Raw genomic sequence first — 22,526 nt, 5'->3', positions numbered from 1 at the left:
GATAGGGAATGGAAAAGTAATGATGCTCAGTGGGGACAGGAGTAGTGACAGCTTGTAGATTTCGAGCAGGGGTTACTTTCTCTACAACCCATGTTATTGTAGCAATGATGTTAACAATGGAAGTGAGCCCGAAAATAAACATGAACTTTCTGTCACAAACTTTCGCAGCAGTCGATGTCTTCTCCCTTGGCATGTTTATCTCGATGTTGAACAACAGTGCAGATGGAGCTCTAAAGTCCTGGGCAGCCGTTGGTTTCTTCACTGAGAGTTAAGACGGGTGTCTCTAAGAAAAAGATCCCCCCCTCTCGTCTGCTCAGTCTTTCACTAACTCAGGACGGTTGCTCAACCAGTCTTTCTCAGCAATGCAGTTTCTCTCTGGGGTCGCAGCTGATATCGAGATGCACCAGGGATCGTGTGGTCCGGGAAGACTTTTTCAGGTTCTTCAGGTGATATGGCTTGGCCTCTCTCTGTGTCCAGGATGTCTTGATGGTCGGAGAGTTTAGCGGGCTCCACCAGGGCAGATGGCACTCTCTTGCAGTGGGTGGAGTGGATCCAATTTTTCCTACTTGTCACTGGGACAGCTGTCCTGGTTGCCAAGAGCACCTGTTCAGGGCCGCGCCACCTCCGTTCCAGGCTATTTGACCTCTGGAAAACTTTTACCATCACCTGGTCGTAGATCATGACCATCACCTTGCGACCTGTCAGGAAGAGCTTCTCGAACCTGTTGATCAATAGAAAGCAAGCTGTCAGTCAACTGAGACAGATAGTCACTCATCAAGACACAAGGTACATCATGTATAGGGCGTGGCTTAGGAATCCCCCAAATCTTCATTGGCCTCCCAAATATCACCTCATACGGCGTGAGGCCAGACCGTGTAGGTGGCACCGATCTAATAGATAGCAATGCCAAAAGCAGTGCATCAGGCCATTTCAGAGATGTGGAAGCCTGTATTTTAGCCAACTTAGGCTTGAGAGTAGAATTGTACTGTTCCACTAGCCCTGCTGATTGTGGGTGAAAAGCAGCATAGAACTTCTGCTTAGTTCCCAATCCTTTCAAGACATACTCAACAACTTGCCCAATGAAAGGAGGTCCGTTGTCACTCCACAGGACTCGACAAACATCAACTCGAGGGAAGAAATCCTTTAGAAGCACCTTTGCTGTAGTAAGAGCTGTATTATCTCTCGTAGTGTATGCCTCAATCCACTTACTAAAGGCACATACCACTACTAGGACATACTTCAGGTATTACAGCATTCAAGCTGGATGTAATCCATTTGCAGAACCTCAAAAGGTGCACTTGGTGTGGCAAACCCTCCTGTTGGAGTTTGCGTTCCCTTTCCAGGGTTATACTGAAGACAAATCAGACAAGTCTTGACTATCTTGTTAGCTGTCCCGGCAATTTCTGGATGATCCCACACTTACGTAAGTAGTTTTGCTATTGAGGATTCTCCAACATGCGCCGGCCCATGTGCCATGTGAATCATAGGGTGTAAATAGGCTGTGGGCAATCTCCATTTGGTCATGTCTTTATTTCTCCAACAGCCCTCATCATCCAATGTTCCCTCCTTAGACCATTGGTCTAACTCTTCAGCAGAGGCAGATCGCTGCATGGCCAGCACTTTTTGCCTGGCATCACACCAACGTTCAGCCTGTGATTTAACCACGTACACAGATGTAGTGTTTTGCTGCATTGCTGTCTCACAGGCTGTGTGATCTGCGAAGGCATTGGCCTGTCCTATTTTATCAGTCACTTTCTTGTGTGCACTGCATTTAATAATCACTATTTTCTTAGGATATGTCAAAGCAGTAAGGAGATTATGCACTAATTCTCCATGCATTATTTATGTCCTATGTGATGTAAGAAAGCTTCTTTCCTTCCAGAGTAGCCTAAAATCTTGAGCCACTCCAAAGGCATATCAGCTATCGGTGTAGATATTAACAGACAAGTCAGTACTAAGTTCACACACCCTCGTTAATGCTATTAACTCAGCTTCCTGAGCTGACTTCTGTGGAATGCGAGCTGTCTCAACTACCGTCTGAAGTTTTGTGGTTGCATATGTAGCTGATGTGGTGCCATCTGGTAGTTTCAAACAGGACCCATCAACCCACAATTCCCCATCAACACTTAAAAGGGGCATATCTTGCAGGTCAACACAACCCTTTGTTTGTTCCTCAGTAAGGAATATACAGTCATGGGACTCTTGTGACTGGGACTGAGTAGCTAGGAATGGCAATAGAGTACCTGGATTAACAGTAGAACCTCTTTTCAAGGTGATATGAGGGGCCAAAAGTGTCAATTCCTATCCTGTCAAACGATCACTAGTTAAGTGCTGCGTTTTGGTTTGGTTCAAAAGGGCATCAACTTCATGGGGCACTAACACAAGCAATCTATGTGACAAGACTATTCCCTCACTCTGACGTATGGACACAGCTGCCGCTGCCACAGAGCGAAAACACCCAGGCAACGCACGAGAGACTGGATCGAGGACAGCTGAAAAATATGCACAAGGACGCTGTTTATCACAGTGTGTCTGGGTTAAAACCGACAGAGCACAACCGTCTCTCTCCTGTACATAAAGTGTGAAGGCCTTAGTGTAGTCTGGAGTGCCTAATACTGGTGCAGAACATAGAGCTTGACGCAACTGTTGGAAAGCATTCTGGCATTCAGTAGTCCATCGGAGGGCCATTGGAGTGTCTTTAGTCAAAAGGACCAACAAGGGTTTAACAATGTGAGAAAAGCTAGGGATCCACTACCTACAGGAAGAAGTAATGCAAAAACAACAGTTGATGGACAGAATGCAGAACAATGTCATACATTGACCCCAGTACAGAGATCTGGGCCTAAATCCATCGTTTTTTTGCTCTCCATTCCATTCCAGTTTGAACCCAGCCATATGAAAATCAGTCTTGACCCTGTGCCCCATGGGAACAGTCCAGCCTGAACTGCCCAAGTGTGCCAGGTATGCCCAGACGTGGGACCTGGGCTCACTGTGCCACTGGAATCAAGTTATCCTGTCTGAAGAGGGCTGAAACCCCGAAACCGGTCCTAGGATGCTTGTTTCCGGTCCAGGGAGGACCTGGCTTGGCAGTTCGGGCTGGACTGTTCCCATGAGGCACAGGGTCAAGACTGATTTGCATATGGCCAGGTCTAAACTGGGGTGGCATACTTGCAGAAATCTGCAAGTAAACACTTATTCCTACATGGTATTCACCCAAAAGCATGTAATCCCTGTAATTTCTCAAAACCCAGAATTGCTTAGACCTTGGGTAAGGGGAAATAGGCAGCAGAGAAATAACATGGTTGTTCAAGGGCCTCTAGTAACGAAGACCTAAGAAGCAATCTGAGTGTCTTTATTTTTTTATATTTCTATAGAACCATAACAGATATACAATATTGAATACTTTTCAACATATTCTAGAACATGAAGTTATTTAGACTGCTTTTTGGAAAGTGCATTTATATCTAAATATTACAATATTTAAAGGCACAATAAATTATATATATATATTTTTTTTAAATGAAGACATCTACCTCTCTGTTACCAAATAGTTAATGTCGACTTCCTCCTTTTGGTGACCTGGATGCCAGAGGAATGGTCTGTTGCTATTTATTCAGTTTGGCCCAAAACATCCCAGAATTCTCTGCCCCCTTTTGTCGTGGTCATGAAGTTGTTTAATGAATCTGGTCTTTGCTGGGGGACTAGACAGGGCTGACTGTTGTTTCCCCTTCTCTTCTCCTTGGCAGTGGAGCGACTTGCAGCATACATTCAAACCCATGTTGACATGGGTACACACACAATTTCTCTATATGCCAATGATTTGTTGCTTTATGTGACAGATCTCCGCACCATCCCGTCATCACTAAAACTGGCACTAATAAAGTTCGCCAGAGCCTCTGGACAACAAGTAAATGACTCAAAATCCATTCTCTCTCCTTTCTCGGGGGCAATTGTGGACCCGGGATACACTCTTGGGGGAGTCACAGTGCTGTGGTGTACTGGTGCTTTTAGGCAGTTGGGGATACAGGTGTACCGTGACAGAGATGACCTCTTCAAGGGGAACATTATCAGGGCCTCCACTGCCATTCAGTCAAAAATGGGCTTCTGGAAACTCACTACCATTGGCCATATGGGGAAGGGTTGCCCTTACAAAGATGGTGATCCTCCCTCGCCTCCTCCATTACTTCGCTACTCTGACTCTGCCTATTTACATTTCACGCCATACTTTCGTAAGTGGGAAAGGGTAAAGGGATTTTATTTTGGGGGTGTCGAGACATGGGGGTATCTTTGAGGAAACTGTATTTGTCAACAGGGCAGGATGGGCTAACAGTTCCCAATTTCGAACACTATTATCTAGCTGCGCACTTACCATGGATAGCTAGATGGCTCTCTTCCCGACACCTGACGATGCAGCTTCTGTGCACCCTCCACTAGCACCCCACACCCTACTTAGTGCATTCCATCCATGCCCTAAATCTGGGGCCCTGGGGTCACTATTACCTAATATAGCATTTAAATGCTGCAGATATGCCTATTTCTCACTAGTTACTATACTGCACGCCGCGGCCAACCCCCTACTGGGGACGCCGCTGGGTAACACATACACCACAGCAGCTGAACTGCGAAGCTGGGACACAGCAGGTATTCAAGACACCGACGATATTTTTCTTGATGGCTCTCTCATCCCGTACTTAGAGCTTATAGTTGATGAAAATATGCAGCCTGGAAAATTCCTATTACATCATGCACACATAGCCTCTCTATCTTCTAAGTGGGGTAATCTGGCTTCGGAACCTCCCATACAGCACACAATACAATACCTACATGTGATGGGGGAGGGGGGACACCGGACTCGTTGGTTTGCGTCACCATTACGACAGCACACAACAATCGATCTGACCCCACTGAGACAGCAGTGGGAGGACGAGCTGGGGCATGCTTTCACAGACAAGGAGTGGGAGTCTACTCTGGAGGGGCCGACATACGTACCTCGTAATCAACGTTTCAAATACATTGGGCATACCTTGCCCCGGCCCAGATTAATAAGTATTTCACCTAACAAACACGGCCTGCCCCATATGCAACCTACAAGATACCAACATACTACTTTTGTTATGACATGCATTTTACACCTCTTTAGTAGTAGCAAGAAGAACAGAGGTTCCTCCCGATTCTTAGATTTGGGCCTGGTAATTGCGAAACGTTTGATCACCAAAAGATGGAAATCCCCAATAACTCCTCACACAATAGCTTGGCATCAATCACTGCTGAACTGGGCTAAGGCAGAAGGTGTGGCCTTACGAAGAGAGGATCTGCTGGGACTGCGCAAGATTCCCTTGGCTAGAAACTGGAATGTCATAGTAGCAGACTTACAGGCCTTAGTGGCAGTCAAGGAAGAAGCACAAGCGGAGATGGGATGCCAGGTTCTCCAACACTGTGACTCTACTGGGGCACACGTAGAATCTCGGAAGGGACAAAGCCCAACTGACAGGCTAGGCAACGTCGAAAGGAGTTTATAGGCAGCTATCACAGACAGGGTTCTCACTGGACACTAAATCTAGCAACAGGTCTCAGGCAATATCCCTACCCCTAATTATTTTGCTTTGTCCCTATTTTGTTGTAACCTTCTTCCACAGTTCGTACGAGTGGGGTATCATTTCCAGCTAATAGGCTCGCTAGATACCGCAGTATCTCACTAAAATCCATTTTGCTACTGTAATGATACTCGCTAAGTAATAAACTAAGCCGCCAAAGTTACAGGTTACTACTGTATCACCTTACTCTGTATCATGAGCTGTGATAACCTACTTTTATAACGATATATTATGTCACTGAACTAGTGTAGATGTTTGTAATGTTTTTGCACAAAATGTCAATAAAAAGATTTAAACAAAGAAAAATGAATCTGGTCTTTGCTCAGCAAGTGACATTTCTGTTAATTTCTGTGTGACCTTGGATAATAGCTTAATTCCAGTGCTTACTTTGAGCCGGTGCGTTCAGGTGCTCAGCACCGACACTAAATTGGTTTCCTGTACTCGGCACCGGCATCTAATTGTCAACAACATACTTAAAACAGTCTACCACATGGTGGAGCTGCTCATCTAATTTAGAGATGAGCAGAACAACATCTGTTTAGGAATACAATATACATTAAAATTGTTAATACCCTCCTCCCAAGCCATTCCTTTAGCTTTAGGGACCTGGAATAATCGGAAGTGTCGCATTTAAATGCAAGAGAGATGGCTAGTTGTTGTTTTGCCAGCAATGACAAGGGGCGATGGGTGGTGCAAGCTTCAGTGGCCTCCTGGTCAGAGCCCTGGCACTTAATATTTTACAAATTAGGCACTGCTCAGATCAATAAAACAGACAAGCATGTTTTTAATTCGGAAAATAGAAGAGTTTGGCAACTATCACGTTTCGTATTCCACGCTTCTAAAAGCATGGCATGCCGCACGAAATTATGTTAGCAAACAGGCACTTTACAGCCTATTGCAAATACCTGTCGTTAAACACACACACACACACACACACACATTTGTGATACAAATTCTAACAAGATATGCACATGCCCAAATTCTGTCACTACACTTAGTAAGCCCAAAAATAAACCTCCTCTTTAGGAAAATATTTATGGATATAGAAAATAGTTAGTCTTTCATAGAGCATTTCTGGCTCACTCTGCCTGTCACGCACAAGGACACTAAAAACATTCTTTCTGCTTTTTATCCTGTCACTGGAGTCAAATTTAATCAGGCACAATGACACATGCTTATTAGAATAATGACTTTTCTATTGCTGCTATTTGGATATAATCTGCATAGATTGATTTCCACAGGCTTTCCGCGATCTTGTTTAGCTACGGCTGAGGTGAGAGTATTGATGATGTCGTAAATTTACTGTGCATTCAAAAACAACCATAGCGCGACAGAAAGGCAATATCAATAAGTGAGGCATGAGCATGCGAGGTGTGTTTTAACCATTAAGGGAAGGGAGGCCTTGAGGGAAGAGGGAGCTTGGGCTGAGGGGTGTAGACTATCTGTGAATTTTATGCTGTAAAGATTTAAAATATTCGTACGTTAATAATCTTTACTTACTGTGCATTCAAAAGTTTACTAGAAAAAGTAATGAGTGTTGCTGACGCAGATTCTAACCTATTTTCCATTTATACTTTGACATAGACCGTTGAAAACTGTGTGTGCATTCTGAGGAACCTTTCTTACCGGCTCGCTGCCGAAACATCTCAGGGACAGCAGATGGGCACTGATGAACTTGACGGACTGCTGTGTGGAGATGCCAACGGCAAGGATGCCGAAAGCTCAGGCTGCTGGGGCAAAAAGAAAAAGAAAAAGAAAACCCAAGATCAGGTGAGGGAAGACGTGTGCAAGAGCCACTAGTGTACCATAGCGCATGCGCAGTAAAGTGAAACCTGTGTAGCCTTGACATACAACGTCAGCCTCTCACATAACCAAGAAACCAGCACTTGGCTTGACCATGACGCGCGACATGAAGAGAAGCAATGTTATATGGACTGGTACTGCCTAAGTCCCCTCTATCATTGACCCCCGGTATGCCCTTGGTTGAATGGATGCGCCCTCCCTCCCCCAGGGCAAGCATTTCAAACCACACTGTTTTGGATTAAGGGGAGTGACCCCTGCGCGTATTTATTACATTTAAAAAACATTGATTATTAATTTACATTATGTACACTTTACGCAGAAATTCCAGATACATTGATAGATACATGATGTCACTTGTCTAACCTTAACATGTGTTAATACAACTCCATTCCTATCGTAATCTAACAATTTATATACTTTAATTTCTGCGTGTCCCCTCTAGAGCCTACGGCAAGGTCAATGACGGGCAGCCCCAGATCTTGGTAAAACAGTACTACTCCACCGGATCAAGCTTGCGTAGGAGGTACAGCTTATCGGACAGATACTTTCCCCCGGGCCCCCCCTACGCCCTGAGCCTTAACCCCTTCGCAGTGAGGGTAATTCTCCTGCGGTGCATGGGGGGGCGCGCGTGAAGCCGCGGTGCTCATGACGAGTCCAGCTCATCATGTTGCCCAGTGATGCTGGGCTCATGACGAGCTGGACTCATCATGAATCCGCCCACTTCAATAGAACGCCCGCACGGGCATGGAATTTGCCGTGCGAGGGAGTGCCGCAGCCGTTATGACGAGCCCAGCTCGGCATGAGCACAGCTTCACTGTGCCTCATGAAGAGCTGGGCTCGTCATAAGCATGCAAGGGGTTAAACTCCATGACCGGGGCGGCAGTTCTACATACTTGCGCCCTAATGTGCATGCGCGTTTAAGGGTGGCCACAGGCCTACTGGAAAGAGTGACTCCCCTGGCCCCGCAACCCAACAGCCTACTGACTGGCTGTCAGTGCCCCTGGAGTTCCATGGTGCTGGCCACTAAGTGCCGTATACTAGGCTTACCAATCATAACCTTACCGCCACAGGCCAACATAGTTGCCCGACTATCTGGCCTCCCCCTGCGCTCACTAGGAGGTCATGACCTGAGTCCTGTGCCCTCCAACCATGCGAAGATATCTTCCATATATGCCTCATTCGCTCTGGATGATAGCTGAACCCTGTCATGCAAAAAGAACTTATCGCCCCGGATGTACCCATGTCCCATGGACTCCAGTTTTGGGGTCCTGAACAGTTTATCAAACTTATTGTTGACCCGCTTTACCGCGTGATTCAACGCCTGCACTGTTTCACCCCCTCCACTGAAACCTAGGTATCATGTGAGACCAGACAATGACAGCTTTGGGGCACTTCTTTGCTAACCACCCCACCTCGCTCAGCAGCTCCTTCACTAAGATCATTCAACCCAGGCGAGCCAAGTAGGATCCAGATTGCTGGTGGTCCCTTACTTTCTTTTAAAGCGCGGTTCTCCCGGTCCCTGAATTGCCCCACGCACAGTCCACCCTGCCCATTAAACACAATTTTTACTCCCAATTTACGCGCCCTGGCCTCGTGTGCCCCTGAAAATAAAGTTTTTAAATGGCGTACATATGAGTGGCCCATGAGCCAAATTTCCCGCTGTTCCGGGGCCCAAGGGTGAATTTGGGCCATAACCTGAGCCGTTCGTTCCTGTATCGTTAACCACTGTGATAAGGTGACATCATCCTATCGTGAATGTGGACTGATGCAGGCTTCTCCCCTGAGTCACAGGATGAAGAAACTGTAAGCGAACATGAAATAGAACAATCGTCAGTACACTGCCCTACTGACAGGCTAAAAAATACACTACGGCACATAGCACTATGTAACCGTGTATCACCGCGAGTTTCCCACTGAGTCACAGAAAGAACAAATCACAATTAACCTGAAACGGAACCTCCAAAAAGCTGGTGAAGCAGTTATATTAGAGCATGTGCAGCCGCACGTAGCGCTTGTAGCAATTTGAGGACCACCTGCCTATCCTGTTGACTTGCACCTCCCTGAGACCCATGGCCACTGCCTCTGTGGCCGCCCCAATCCTGAAGGAGTGAGTCCGGAAATCATCTGAATCTAAGCCAGTGACCTGCATGGCCAAGGCCATGACTCTCTTGAATTGGAAAAATAGTGAGGGGTGACCTGTCCTTATGTACCAGGAGTGGCCCTGCTGTGGCACACGTCCGCTGTGCCATAAATGTTTCCAGACTGGTAATGGGGCAGCACGCATTACCCCTAGCCCTGTGAAGTACTATGCTCTCCCCCCTTCCTCCCTGATCAGTCTTGGATCTGTGCAAGGAGATCCATACAGAGTCACTGTTTATCTTAACATGTTCCACTTGTAAGCCCCCCTGCCAGGCCTTTTTGTTCCTTGCTACCAGTTTTCCCACCCTGAAAGCGCCATAAAATGCCAGGCAGAATGCAGCTTGAAACAGAGTAACCTTCTCTGGTGAGCTACACACCCGCTGCAAAGCGAACAACAACTTAGCTAAGGTGTCCAATCCTATGGGTCTCCTTACGTCCGGCTGTGCCTTTTGCAAGCGTTGCCAGCCCTTCGAAACCTGGCGCACTATAAAATTCCTTATTGGATCACTTTCTCCTTTTGCTTTAGCAAAAAAGGATATGGCTGTATCGTGCTGCCTAACCCCCGCCACTGGGCGCTCCTCGTCCCTCAGAAAACCAAGATAAGCGAGCACTGAACCCGGGACATGCCATTTTTGTTCCCAACTGTCCCCCAAGAACTGACAAAAAGACCAAAACGCCCCTTCCTACGCTCTCCTGGTCCTTGTTGCTAGGCTAGCTACCACGAGGTCCAGTAACTGAGGGCACCAAGCTGCCAAAGTAGTTCTGGGAAAGGTGTGGGTGTACTGCTGCCTCTGGGAGGTGGGACCTGAAAGTCTGCATTTTAAAATCAGACAATGCATCGGCAGCATGATTTAATATACCCGGCATGTGTTTGGCTCCAAAAAGTAAATTCAATCTCATACACCGCAACACAATCTCTTTTAACAGTCGCAGGATCATGCCGCACTTCGCAGCTTGACTATTAATGCAATCCACCACTGCCATGTTATCCGACCAGAATATCACAGACTGGTCCCTCAATCGTTCAGGCCAAACAGTCAGTGCTAGCAGTATGGGGAAGAGCTCGAGGAAGCTTATGTTACCTGTGAGCCCTGAGTCCCTCCACCACCCCGGCCACCGCTGTGTGACCCATTCGGACCCCAGAATGGCACCGAAACCTTCGCCACCTGCCGCATCGGTCATCAATCCCAACTCGGGACTGGACCTAGGTGGGCTAGGCCACACCACCCTAGCATTAAAGTCGCGCAGAAATGCCTTCCAAATGAGCATGTCCTGCTTGACCTCACTGGATAGTCTAGTGTGATGGTGCTTCTCTCTGAGGCCAGACTTAGCCCGTGCAATGGTGCGGGAAAATGGACGTGCCATGGGGATTATGCGCAGTGCAAAAATCAACTGACCCTCTACTTGCTGTAACTGATGCAGAGTCAGCATTTCTTTAGATAGGCAGTGCTGTAAAGCTGCCCTGAAATCACTTACTTTCTCCACCGGCAACCTAGACACCCCTTGGGCAGAATCCAACTCAATCCCCAGGAATTCTGTCTTTGTGCTAGGGCCCACTGTTTTACCGGGTGCCAATGGCACACCAAACTCCTGCCTGAGGGCAAAAAACGTTGTTAATGCTGTCCCGCACTCCCCCGATCTTGGTGTTCCCAGGAAGAGAAAGTCATCAAGGTAATGTAACACCCATTGGTGACCTGTGTCCTGCCTGAAAACCCATTCCAGAAAGGAGCTAAATTTCTCAAAATAGGCACAAGATACTGAACAACGCATTGGCAAACATTTGTCCACATAGTACTTTCCTTGAAATTGGAAACCCAGAAGGTGAAAGTCAAAAGGATGCACAGGCAACAAATGGAAAGCGGACTCAATGTCACATTTTGCTAACAATGCTCCCTGCCCTAGATGTCTCAGCATATCCACCGCTTGGTCAAAAGATGCATATTTCACACTACACAATGTGTCGGAAATCGCTTCATTCACAGAATTCCTCCTTGGCGCTGAAAGATTATGTACTAAACCAAATTCGCCCTGCACTTTCTTGGGAGCCACTCTCAGTGGTGAGCATACAAAGTCTTCCATTGGGATGCTATCAAATGGGCCTGCCACCCTATCCAGGCTCACTTCTTTCTCAATTTTTGCTGCTGCGATATTACCATTGTCCCGGACGGAAAGTTGGTTCCTGCAGTGTGCCATCCCCTTGTAACCCTGCACGGGGATCCTGAAACCTGTCACGAACCCTTCCCTGATCACTTGTGTAGCTTCTAGTCAGTTATAAACATTTAACCAGGGTATCATGGTGCTGATGTTTATGGGGAATCTGGTCATTTCAAGTGATATTCTCTCAATCCTGCTTTCTGGCTCCTTTCTCCCTGGACTTTTTGAAGCACTTAGCCTTGGGGTGTGATGCGTTCGCACAGAAGCCACAGTTATGCTTGAACCGACACATGCCGGGGGCTCTATTACAGGTCACTTTATTGAAATCAAAACACACACCCTTTTTTCCTGTGCTCCCCGTCCTCCCTGAGGTGCCCCCCGCATTGCCTGAGGGGCCTGCGCGAAAGGGCTGAAACCTAACATTGTCCAGCACCTGCCCCCGGAAGCTGTCTGGTTGGCCTTGAACCAAGTGTCTCAAATGAATAAACATGTCCGTCTGATTCCATCTTAAAGTTGAATCATGCGCCTTTGCCCTTCTAAATTCCTTGTCGTATCCCTTCCACCCTTCGCCCACCTGAGAGGCCTGAGCTCCCCTTATCCTGTTCTGGTAACAGGCCATCTCTGAGCCTACATCTGGGAAATGTTCTAGCATGATTGCTGTGTAAATGGTAAAACCCTGCACCCAATTAGCCAAGTTTTCTTCCACTCTGTATTTCAAGGCCACATTCGCCCACTCCCTGGGGAGCATCCACTCATTGTTTTTCTTAGCCTCCTCCCTTTCTGCCTCATCTATTAAGAGTGAAAAAATGTTATCATATGCCCTTACATGTTTTTCTTTTGTTTCTTGCGACAAACGCCGCCCCAACTGTTCCCTAGATAAACGAAGTTCCCCCAAACCTAGAGGTGGCAGTGTTTTTGTTATACCTGCTGCTGCTGCTGTGTCAGCTGCATTCTGTGCTTCAGGAACCGCTGGGGTGCCTACCACCACTGGACCTTCGCCAACAATTACTGGCATTGCACACACCGGTGTTGCTCTTCTCGCCGGTTCTGCCGGTAATGACCCTTCTGCCGGCTTCCCACATGGCTTTGCCTTCCCCATTTGAGCCATAATTTGTCCTGCCTTCTCAATGGCATCGCCCCCGCCGCCAGAGGCCCCTGCTGCTGGGGACCAGTTCCCCACTGTCTCTAGCCACGGCAACACCGCCGCCAGGTTGGCCAAGATGTCTGGCTGGACCGGTGTAACCCCCCGCGTACCCTCTACTGGAGGGACCACTGGAGCCTGTGGCTGGTCTCCTGCCGGTTATTCAATTATTGGGGCGGGAGTACTTCGCTTCCCAGGGGGCCTGGCGTGGGAACCGCTGGCTGGGGTATAGCCTCCTTTTCCTGCAATCGTGTCTAAGCCTGCCCCATAACCTTTTCATTACGTCTCACCTTAAGGGCCATCGTATTTACAAATGTCACTGTGGAATGGCACAAGTACACTTCCGCACACTGGTCTGTGACACAGCCCAGACCCTTACCTGACAGTAGTAACAACCACCAGCCGACCACCCCACCCAGAGCCACGCCCGACAGCAAGTCCAGTGGGTCAAATGAGGAACCCCAACCCGTGTGGCTCCCAGAAGCGATGAAAGTGCAGGCTTGATGGTGCAGCCTTCAACGAGAAATCCCAGTGGACAGTGTTGCCGTGGTGATCAAGCCAAATGTTTGTCTGCTAACGGCGAATGAGCCCCGTCCTGGCAGTACTCCCACGAGATGCCTGAAAAATGAGAAAGAGACACAGATGACCAGTACCGGGCCACACTTCTATTTGTTATGCTGCAATGCCTGTAGGCCACCTCTAGCGTGCACAAAATTGAACTTATACAACTTGTAGCACACTTATACTTGTACTTGGTATGCTGCAGCGCCTGTAAGGCAGCCGAGTGTGCACAAAAAGAACACAAGCGCCCTATGATGCCACCTCAAAATTCCTTTTCTCGCGGTGTGCCTTTACTTAAATGCAGTACCCCTTACACAGATGCAGCCTAATGACCTTATTTGAAGTGTGCAAATATTTATTCTGCAATACCCCCACCAATTGCAGCCATAAAATTACACAGTCCGGGCTTGATCACCTCTCCCGCTCCCACGTGGTTCATTAATAAAAGAAATGCCCCCAACACTCCCGCCTTTGGCGCTCCCTCGCACCGGTACACACTGGAGTGAAAAACAAATCAGGCACGCTCCGCCCGCACCACCCGATCACTCCACACGCTGCCCACAACACACATATACGTCCCTCTGCGCCTCCCAGCCGGACGTTGGCCCAGAACTAACGTGCAATGAAACAATGCAGCGCGTGTGTATACTTAATGAAGCGCCACAGCTGCAAAGTGCCCGCCCGGCCGGCCCCGCGATAAAGGCGCCGCAACTGAATCCCAAAGGAGACCTTGAGGACGCCGCAATTTCTCCCCGTCGATGCTTCAAGGATTCCCGAACAAACTCCTGAGTACCGCAACAGACTTCACGATCACGAACACCATGGACCTGCAACAAAAACCGAGAAATAAATTAAGGGGCGGCTGGTGGCCCGAGTGCCCTCTTGGTGGTGCAGCGGGAGGAACAAGAGACTGTTCCTGCTCCCACTTCCCCTTTTTAAAGAGGAGGCAAGGGGCAAGCCGGTCTAAACCTGCCTGCCCCTACGTTAGTCGATCGTGTGAACCAGAAGCACTAGAAGTGCTTCCAGTTCACGATTTTGCGACACACCATTGGCTGCTGGGTGGGGGTGGGTACCGCGTCATCGAGTGGCGCGCGTACCCCCACCCCCTTCCCCTGGGGAGCAGGTGCGACCGTCATAATGGCGGCGCGCGCTAGGTGGCGCACGCTAGGTAGCCCTTTACCTTGCCCAGAGTGCGCACATGGAAATCAAGTCTGGGTTTCTTTTATGTTTGTGTTTAGACCAGACATTGATAGCACATCTTCTAGGATTTGGCAATGTTCAAATTTAAAATTTGTTTTGAATAATAATATCAATGAAGTCTGGTATTTATTAAATAACAACTTTGCATATTTTATATTAATTGGAGCCATTAGTGTTGGCCAAGGGGGGCACTTTACTGGCATTCTCAGCAGAAAAACCAAACATTATCTGAGCATGGGGTCTTGGCTTCTGTCGCGGATTCCTGAGCAGGAGTGAAGCGCACTATTTGGCTATTCGGAGAAGCATCAATTGATGTGAGATCAGTGCTTTGAATGGGCTGGTACTGTCCGGTACTGAGTAACCCCACTTTTTCATTTCGAGAGGGAGAGTACCTGCACTTCTCAAGACAAACATAATACTTTTAATTGGAGAGTGCCGGCACTTCTCAGAAACGAGCAGGTACCCTGTTACAGAGTACCTGCACTTCTATTTTTTATTTCAATCACAGTGTGAGATGTTTGTAATGCTTAAAATGTTCCACATTTTGTGATCTCTAAAGCCCTCCAGTCCCTTTTGGCGTTCAATTTTACAACGGTGCTTTTCTAAACAAAACGGAGCCGCAGCTTCTTGTTTGTATTTTACTTATTTATTTATTCACTAGTTTATTTAATTATTATAGGTTTGTTAAGCCTTGCAGAGGCAAGACGTGGCGCTGTACATGAAAGAGTAAGACCTGCAGATATTTATGGTTTACATTTGCACAGCAATTTCGGGGAATCAGGCAACAAACCTGTCACTTGAATATTAGATATGTATTATGTTCGGTTCAATTCAATCTTTATTTCGGCTTTGCACCATAAAGGACCAGCAAATAGATATTAAAGACATGAATCCATAAAAAAGTAAAAGAATAACAGCATAAGTTCATCGATTAATACATAATAAATATGGGGACGACCAATATACTGCCGATTGGACAGTATTAGAAATGCTCATACCATAGTCCCGTCCATAGGCTGACATTGCACCAAATCATGGCACTGCATAATCAATCATAATTGGATGAAAGTCCATGATCTTCAACATGATACAGTGCAAACTAATTTTGCATAATGGTTTTACAGGATGCATCTGTAATGAACAATCTTGTCCCCCAAAATCCTTGGTTCGTCGCCTTTCATGATGTACTGAAACTCGAGCAGCCACTGTTCTCTGGAACCAAAACTATCCACATAAATCTTTTTTTAAAGTGTTACACTGAGCAATTCTAAAAGAATCATTTGTATAAGATCGTTGGACCCTCATGGCCCGAAAGCATGCACATCTTTTACAGAGAAGCAATAACAAAAGAGACATCCAAAAATATCTTACAAACACTTTTTCTGTGCATTACAAAATAAGATACTGCCTCAGGTAAGGGTGTTATCACGAGTCATGGTAAATGCCGGTCCTGAAAGAGGTATTCCAGATGTGATTTAGGACCAGGTTTACACATTCGGCCAGAAGCCTGAACTGTTGTGCCGGGCAGGGATCACCTGGAGACCCCGATTTACATTTCCACAGTTCCGCCAGCGAAACCGCAGCGGCTATCGGGAGGAAGGAGGTAAAGACCATCTGATTATTAAGCTGGCTGGGGTTCTCTCATGTTGCTTTAGGCTGGGCCATCGAGGAAAAATAGGAGTAGAGGTGGGTGATCTTTTCTTCAAAGAACTTCAAGAGACTAGTGCAGAGAGACGTCTTGAGATGGACGGAAACTGTGTCCGAGAGCTGCGGGATTAGTGAAAGATTTCACTACCCTGAAGACCTTTCTGGAGGAGTTTTTAGCATTGGTAATACTGGGGAAACGGCCTTTACAACGAAGCCGTTTCCACGTAATCTTTAACCACGCATGCAGTACAACGCATGCGTGGTTACCACTAATGCCTTTACCATGCATGCCTTTACTACGATATTTGTAGTAAAGGCATATGTGGTAAAGGTAAAGGTAAAAAAAAAAGGGGGGGGCTTGGGGGGGTCTCCCCCCCAAATAAAACAACTCACCATAAGTCACGTCGGCATCATAGTCGTTTAAGAGAAATCGGGAAAAAAATGCCGTTTTCTCTTAACGACGTATGACGTCACCACGCTAATAGTCGAGGAAATGTTTATGCGTGGTAAACGAATTCCGTTGTAACGCATGCGTGGTAAAGGCATGCGTTGCAACGGAATTCGTTGTATCATCATATATTCGTAATACTGTTTGCCAGGAAATCCCTATTCTTGGAGTTGGTACTCTTTTAAGGCAATTTTGTAACTGTTTTTGTCATCTAGGGAGTAGGACTTTCCCCATTCTCGTTCTAATCTTTTGCACTTACTCTTTCTGCGTCTAACTTTCTCAGTAAACCATAGGGCAGAAAAGGTAGATATGGCTAGGCTAACTGTTTTCAGAGGGGTGAGATTATCAAGCACGTTTAACAGCCATAAGTTATACCTTGCAACATCCTGGTCGGGGTTATCCAAGAGGAAGGGCCTAGCGCCAGCTAATACAGGGCCTAGAATTTCAGGGGTGACCCTGTCCCAGTTCCTTTTAGCTGCAATGGGCTAAGAGGTGGTCACCGGCATGGTCTTCAGGGAGAGACAAATAGGGACCAGGCAGTGGCCTGACCAGATGATATGTGCTGGTCTGTCTACCTCCAGCTCCTGTATATTTGTGCATATATTTCCTCACAAGGTCTGAGCCAACCCCAGAGAAATATTGAGTAGTTAGGTGACTAGCTTTAAAGTAAGTGATTTCGATTGGCTGCATGACCTAAGTCTAAGAGAGCACCTGCTCAGCACTTGCTTTTCAGAGTTGCGCCAACAACTGATTGACAGCAAGTTAACTGGCCCAGGCAGCTTGCAAAGGTGGTAGACCTCGGAGCCAGCAACAAAGTGTCCAAGAAGACATCGAGGGGGAACCCCAAAAGGGTGGTTAGGTTCCCTAGTAGAAAAACAGAGTTTGGAGACAAAAATGCAAGTAAGGAGTTCTCCAAAGGCCCCAAAAACATTTCACAAGGGAAGGCTACCCAGCCCCAACCTGACCAGAAAAAGAATGGGCTTATGGACAAGAAGACTGGAAAGTTTGTCCCCAAGGGCTATGAGTGTTACAGATATTGGCACATGAAAAGGAATGTCAAGTGTCCCAAGAGGGCATATCCCCACTGGTGGGCAGCCCAAAGTGTTCGCCAGTGTAGCTCTTGGGAAGGTGATTGTCCCAGTAGGTATGGAGAAAGAGCAGAGTTTACCTTAGTGTCCCTGGGTGATAAAAAATCGGTGGTGCCCAAAGTCCACATGCCTGTTAATATGTCTGAGTATAGGCAGTGGCTCACCATCAATGTGCAGAAGATGGAGGCATTGAGGGATACCGGAGCCAGTATGACTACTGTAAAGTGTCATCTGGTATCCTTAGAGCAGGTCTCAGGTCCTGATAATGTAGCTGTGAGTTGTGCCATGCTGTTGAGTGTCTGCTAGGTAGCGACTTCCCACCTAGAGATGTCAGGGTTACCTGAGTGTGTGCCTGACTACACGGTCCATAGCAGTTTGAGAGGGGAGTCAAGGAGGCCTGAAGCCTGGAACAATGGCTGAGGCAGCTGCCAAAATAAATAAGGGCAAGGTGTGTGGGAAACCCCCCTAAACTCCTACGGTCCATGAGGAGGATGAATCTGAGGGCACTGCCCCAGAACCTACAGGGGAGGACATTGAAGTCCTATTAGACCTGCATGAGCTTGATGTATTGCAAGTTTAGGGTGTATAAGAGGCTGCACATCACTATGTAGATGTGTCCCCCTGGGCACTATTTGTGTCCTCTGTTCTGAGGTTTCTATCCAATTTTAGAAAGGTTTTTCTCTAATTCTTCTTAAGGAAAAATCAAGACATGCTTCTTCTTAAGAAAGTTTTATTCACTTTTCTTAAAAGATTTTATCACTCTTATTTTCTTAAATGTCTCATTTGTATTTCATTCCAATGCATTTCGGGTCATAAACCCTTCATCAGGGCCAAATCTGTAATTGCAACAATACTGTGAGGAAACAATTCCATATGTTATAGATCGGTTAGCAGTCGTGTAGCATGCTGTCATGCATAGTTGTTGCGGTTATTGTCAGGGGACGGAATCATGTTATTAGGATGGTGGTTTAATACGTGGTACAAAGGTGGTACCCTGTAATTCTCAATGCAGCAATGTGAGTTTTTGGGTGTGAAAATGTGAGACTTTTCTCCATGCTTCGAGAAACGCAATTAAAGTGACTGCTGCGGTAACGTGGTGGTGCTGCCAAAACTTAAAGACACTTACGAGACACTGGGGGTCGCGTTTTAGCAAACGTCGCATTTCTGTAAAGATAAGACAACTAAGAGTCGTGCTCTACATGGTGAACCGTTATAGCGGTTAAATATGCTGTTAGTATCACTTACATGTTTGGGTCAGATGTGGATTATTCTGTGTTCATGCGGCGAGTGAAGTAGTTATCCAGTGTTAGTTCATGCAGTAAGGAAAGCCGTAGTTCATTGGATGTATTTAGTGCCGGAAGTGAGGACGGACTGCATGCATTGTTAAAGCGTGCGTATGGAAAGCTAGAGCTATATTGCGGTGGTAGGCTAGTCGCGAATGGAAAAAATAAAGGTGCAAAATAAAGGTGTAAAATAAAAATTTTAAAAAATGCGTTATCGCGCATGTCAAAGCTGTTTATATAATTAGTGAAACAATTGCATAACATTCTCATTATATTTACAAGCTCGATATATATGAGGCTTGAACTATGGTTATCAGTAAGTAAACACTTAAAGTTCAACAGAAACTAAATGTTTTAAAAATAAAATTGATATTCCATACTGTCATTCATTCCATATGACTTAAGGGAGTCCATTTGTCTTATTCAATAGTTCTCTCTTTGGAGGAGATATTTGTTGTTATCTCGTCCTTCAATTTTTTGGACTGTTTCTAAGATTAAGAATTTGAGTTGGCTGATGTTATGATGGTGTTCTTGAAAGTGGACGGCGACTGTGAATTTGATGTTATTGGTCCGGATATTAGATTTAAGTTCCATAATCCTGGTTTTGATCTTACGTTCAGTTTTTCCAATGTAAATGTGTCCGCATGGGCATTTCAATAGATCTATTACATTGGTAGTATTGCATGTTGCTGTTACTTGTAATCTGATTTGGTATCCTTTGCGTGGATGCATAATGACTGGTCCTTGGATGATATTGTGGCAGTTACTACAATTGTAACATGGGGAGGTTCCTTTAAATGTTTTGTCAATGGTTTTCTTTTTGTTTTTTACTAGTTCACCCAGGTTTTCCACTTCTGGTGAAAGCAAAGATGGGAAGTTCATTGAATAAATTGTTGAATTCCTGTTCTTTTGTTAAAATGGGGCAACGCTTTTTTATGATATTTTTTAAACTGTTACTCACTGTGGAAAATTTGGATACCAGGATGTCGCGATTACTGGCTTTGGGTTTAGTCTTGGTAAAGAGATCTTCACGTGTCTTAGTTTATCTGCGTTGAATGGCTTGATCTAGGATCTCGTTAGGATATCCTCTTTGCCATTTCTTGTACTCTTTGGGTTGCAGTATGTGGTTGTGATATGATACGTTTGACTTTTAACATTTGTAAGTAGGGTTAATGGTTTTTTAAGGACTCTTGATGGAAGCTGCTGTAATGTAAGGTATTGTTCCGGTCCGTTGGTTTTCTATGTAGGTCTGTCTCCAACGTGCTGCCTGTGTTGGTGATTGTCACGCCTAGGTACGAGATGCACGTATTTTGTCTCTCGTATGAGAACTGTAAACGTTTGTTCACATTGTTAAGATCATCCAATACTTGCACTAGTATCTCTTTTGGTCAATTCCATATAATGAAGATGTCGTCAATATAACGTATAAACAATTTGCTGTGTGTGTTCTATGGAGCTTTTGAGATTATATTCTCTTCCTCCTCCCCGGAGCTGTTGTCACTGATCGTCCACATACATGAGGACAATTTTGCCCGGGTTCGATGGGGGGTCAAGGGCAAAGTAACGGAAACCTTTCCCATTGATAGAGGAGTCCGCCAGGGATGCATTTTGGCGCCCACCCTGTTTTTGCTCTTTATTAATGGAGTGGCAGAACATCTTTCCTTGACCCCCACGGATGCGCCGGTGCTGGCAGGTATTCATATTCCTATCCTCATGTTTGCGGACGATACCTTGATTTTCTCCAAAACACCGAGTGGTCTCGAGAGGGCCTTACAACGGTTCGAATAATTTTGCCTTCTTCGTGGTTTAGAAATTAATACTGCCAAGACCGAATTCATGTCCTTTAACGAACATAAATCTTTTAGAGGTAGTGTGTACATGAATGAACTCCCCCTGGAAAAGGTTAATGCTTTTACCTATTTAGGTGTCACCTTGCAGAAGGATATGTCCTGGAAAAGCCTACAGGATCTGGCCGTTCTAAAACACCACCTGCAATCTTGTATCTAAATTTAAAGCCTCACATACCAAACCAATTAGCCCTGTACTAGAAATCTATGGTATGAAGGTATTGAGCTTGGCCCTATATGGCGCCGAATTGTGGGGGTTTGAAAATTCGAAGCACTTAACTTTAGCGGAGAATGTGTTTCTACGTCAAATCACTGGTGTCCCACAAAGTACTCCCCTGAGGCCACTCCTCTTGGATCTAGGTAGGAAAGCAGTGGAAGATTTGGCCAAGCTTCGCCCCTTACTATTCTGGCGTAGAATATGGTGCACAGAGGAACTATCTCATTATGTTCAGGGCCTTAGGGATATAATTGAAATAGACTCCTTCCGTAAAATCAAATGGTTGAAGGAGATCAGATCTTTGGTAGTGAGATTGGGTATGATTGAATTATGGGATGACCCTTCTAATGCTGACTTTCCTTCAAAAAAGATCTTGAAGGAAAGATATTGGGAAATGGGTCTTCTCATCAGTATGTTGTAAAGGATTCTCCACCCATCTTACAGGACGATTTTTAGAATTTAAATCCTGGCCTGTTCTAGAGAAGTATTGGGATCTTATCGAGAAGCCCTATGATCGAAAATTCTATTTTCAGCTCAGGGTGGGCACCCTGCTAACAAGAATATTTACTGGCAAATGGGCTGGAGCTACCAATGACAAATGCCTTAAGTATTTGGATCGAGAAAACAACTACGGGTGGGCTCCAATCAGCAAGGCTGAGCCAGACTATCAAAAAACAAGAATAGGGTGCCAGTGCTGATGCAACTAATTTAAATAAACAGTGGACCAAACAGAACTCGAAAAATGAATTCAAGAACGGGAATTGCTACTTAATAGCTTTTTATTCTCATATTTTAGAAAAACAGACTTATATTTTTTAAATCATCAAAAGGAACGTATTCAAAAAGGACACATAAAGATAGGAGAACTAGGTACTCATCATCAATCATTCGCTGCTACAGGCATATCTCAGGCATTCAAAAACACTTTCAAACCAAGTAGGGAGAGGACTACAAAAACATATATTACAGTCTTAAAAAAATATATATATACAATCTTTACTTCAAGGGAAGCATGAAGCCACAATCTGCGGACACAATTTTGCAATGATAACAAACAAAAAGAATTTTTTCTTCAGGTGTACATTCTTATCAGATAAATTCAATCTTCAAACAGATGGTTATTAGTAATGTACAAGCGGCGTAAGAAAATTAATTAAATAACCAAGCCGCTCTTGCAGACGTTATGTGGCAGAAAGCCTACGCGTTTCGAATCCCAATTATTCCCTTAGGATTCTCTTCGGGGCCTCATATAGTATCGCTAAGTGAAATCGCCAGGTTAGTGGAGAAGCATGGAGCCGTGGAAACAATGATCTTCTCAAAGAGTTATGCTGGTATTATTATTTAATTGGAAAGCCAGGGCGGCGGCGTGCCGGTGGAGACGACCAAGGTGGAGATGTCTGCCTA

At 45.8% G+C, this 22,526-nt stretch overlaps 1 protein-coding gene across 6 annotated transcripts in view; it reads left to right on the top strand.

Annotated features, from left to right (window-relative positions):
- The window catches only part of CTNND2 (catenin delta 2), a 3,216,642-nt gene that overhangs the window by 2,450,060 nt on the left and 744,056 nt on the right, over positions 1-22,526 (top strand). For all 6 annotated transcript variants that reach the window (XM_078687656.1, XM_078687653.1, XM_078687655.1 and 3 more), the window contains one exon: positions 7,179-7,364. In XM_078687656.1, the coding sequence (XP_078543782.1) occupies positions 7,179-7,364 (186 nt within the window). The remainder of the gene's footprint in view (positions 1-7,178; positions 7,365-22,526) is intronic.

Source organism: Lissotriton helveticus, chromosome 4_1 (genome assembly GCF_964261635.1).
Source record: "Lissotriton helveticus chromosome 4_1, aLisHel1.1, whole genome shotgun sequence".
NCBI classification, from domain to species: Eukaryota; Metazoa; Chordata; class Amphibia; order Caudata; family Salamandridae; genus Lissotriton; species Lissotriton helveticus.
The sequence above is the reverse complement of the archived record's forward strand: the minus strand, read 5'-3'. Positions and strand labels throughout refer to the sequence as shown.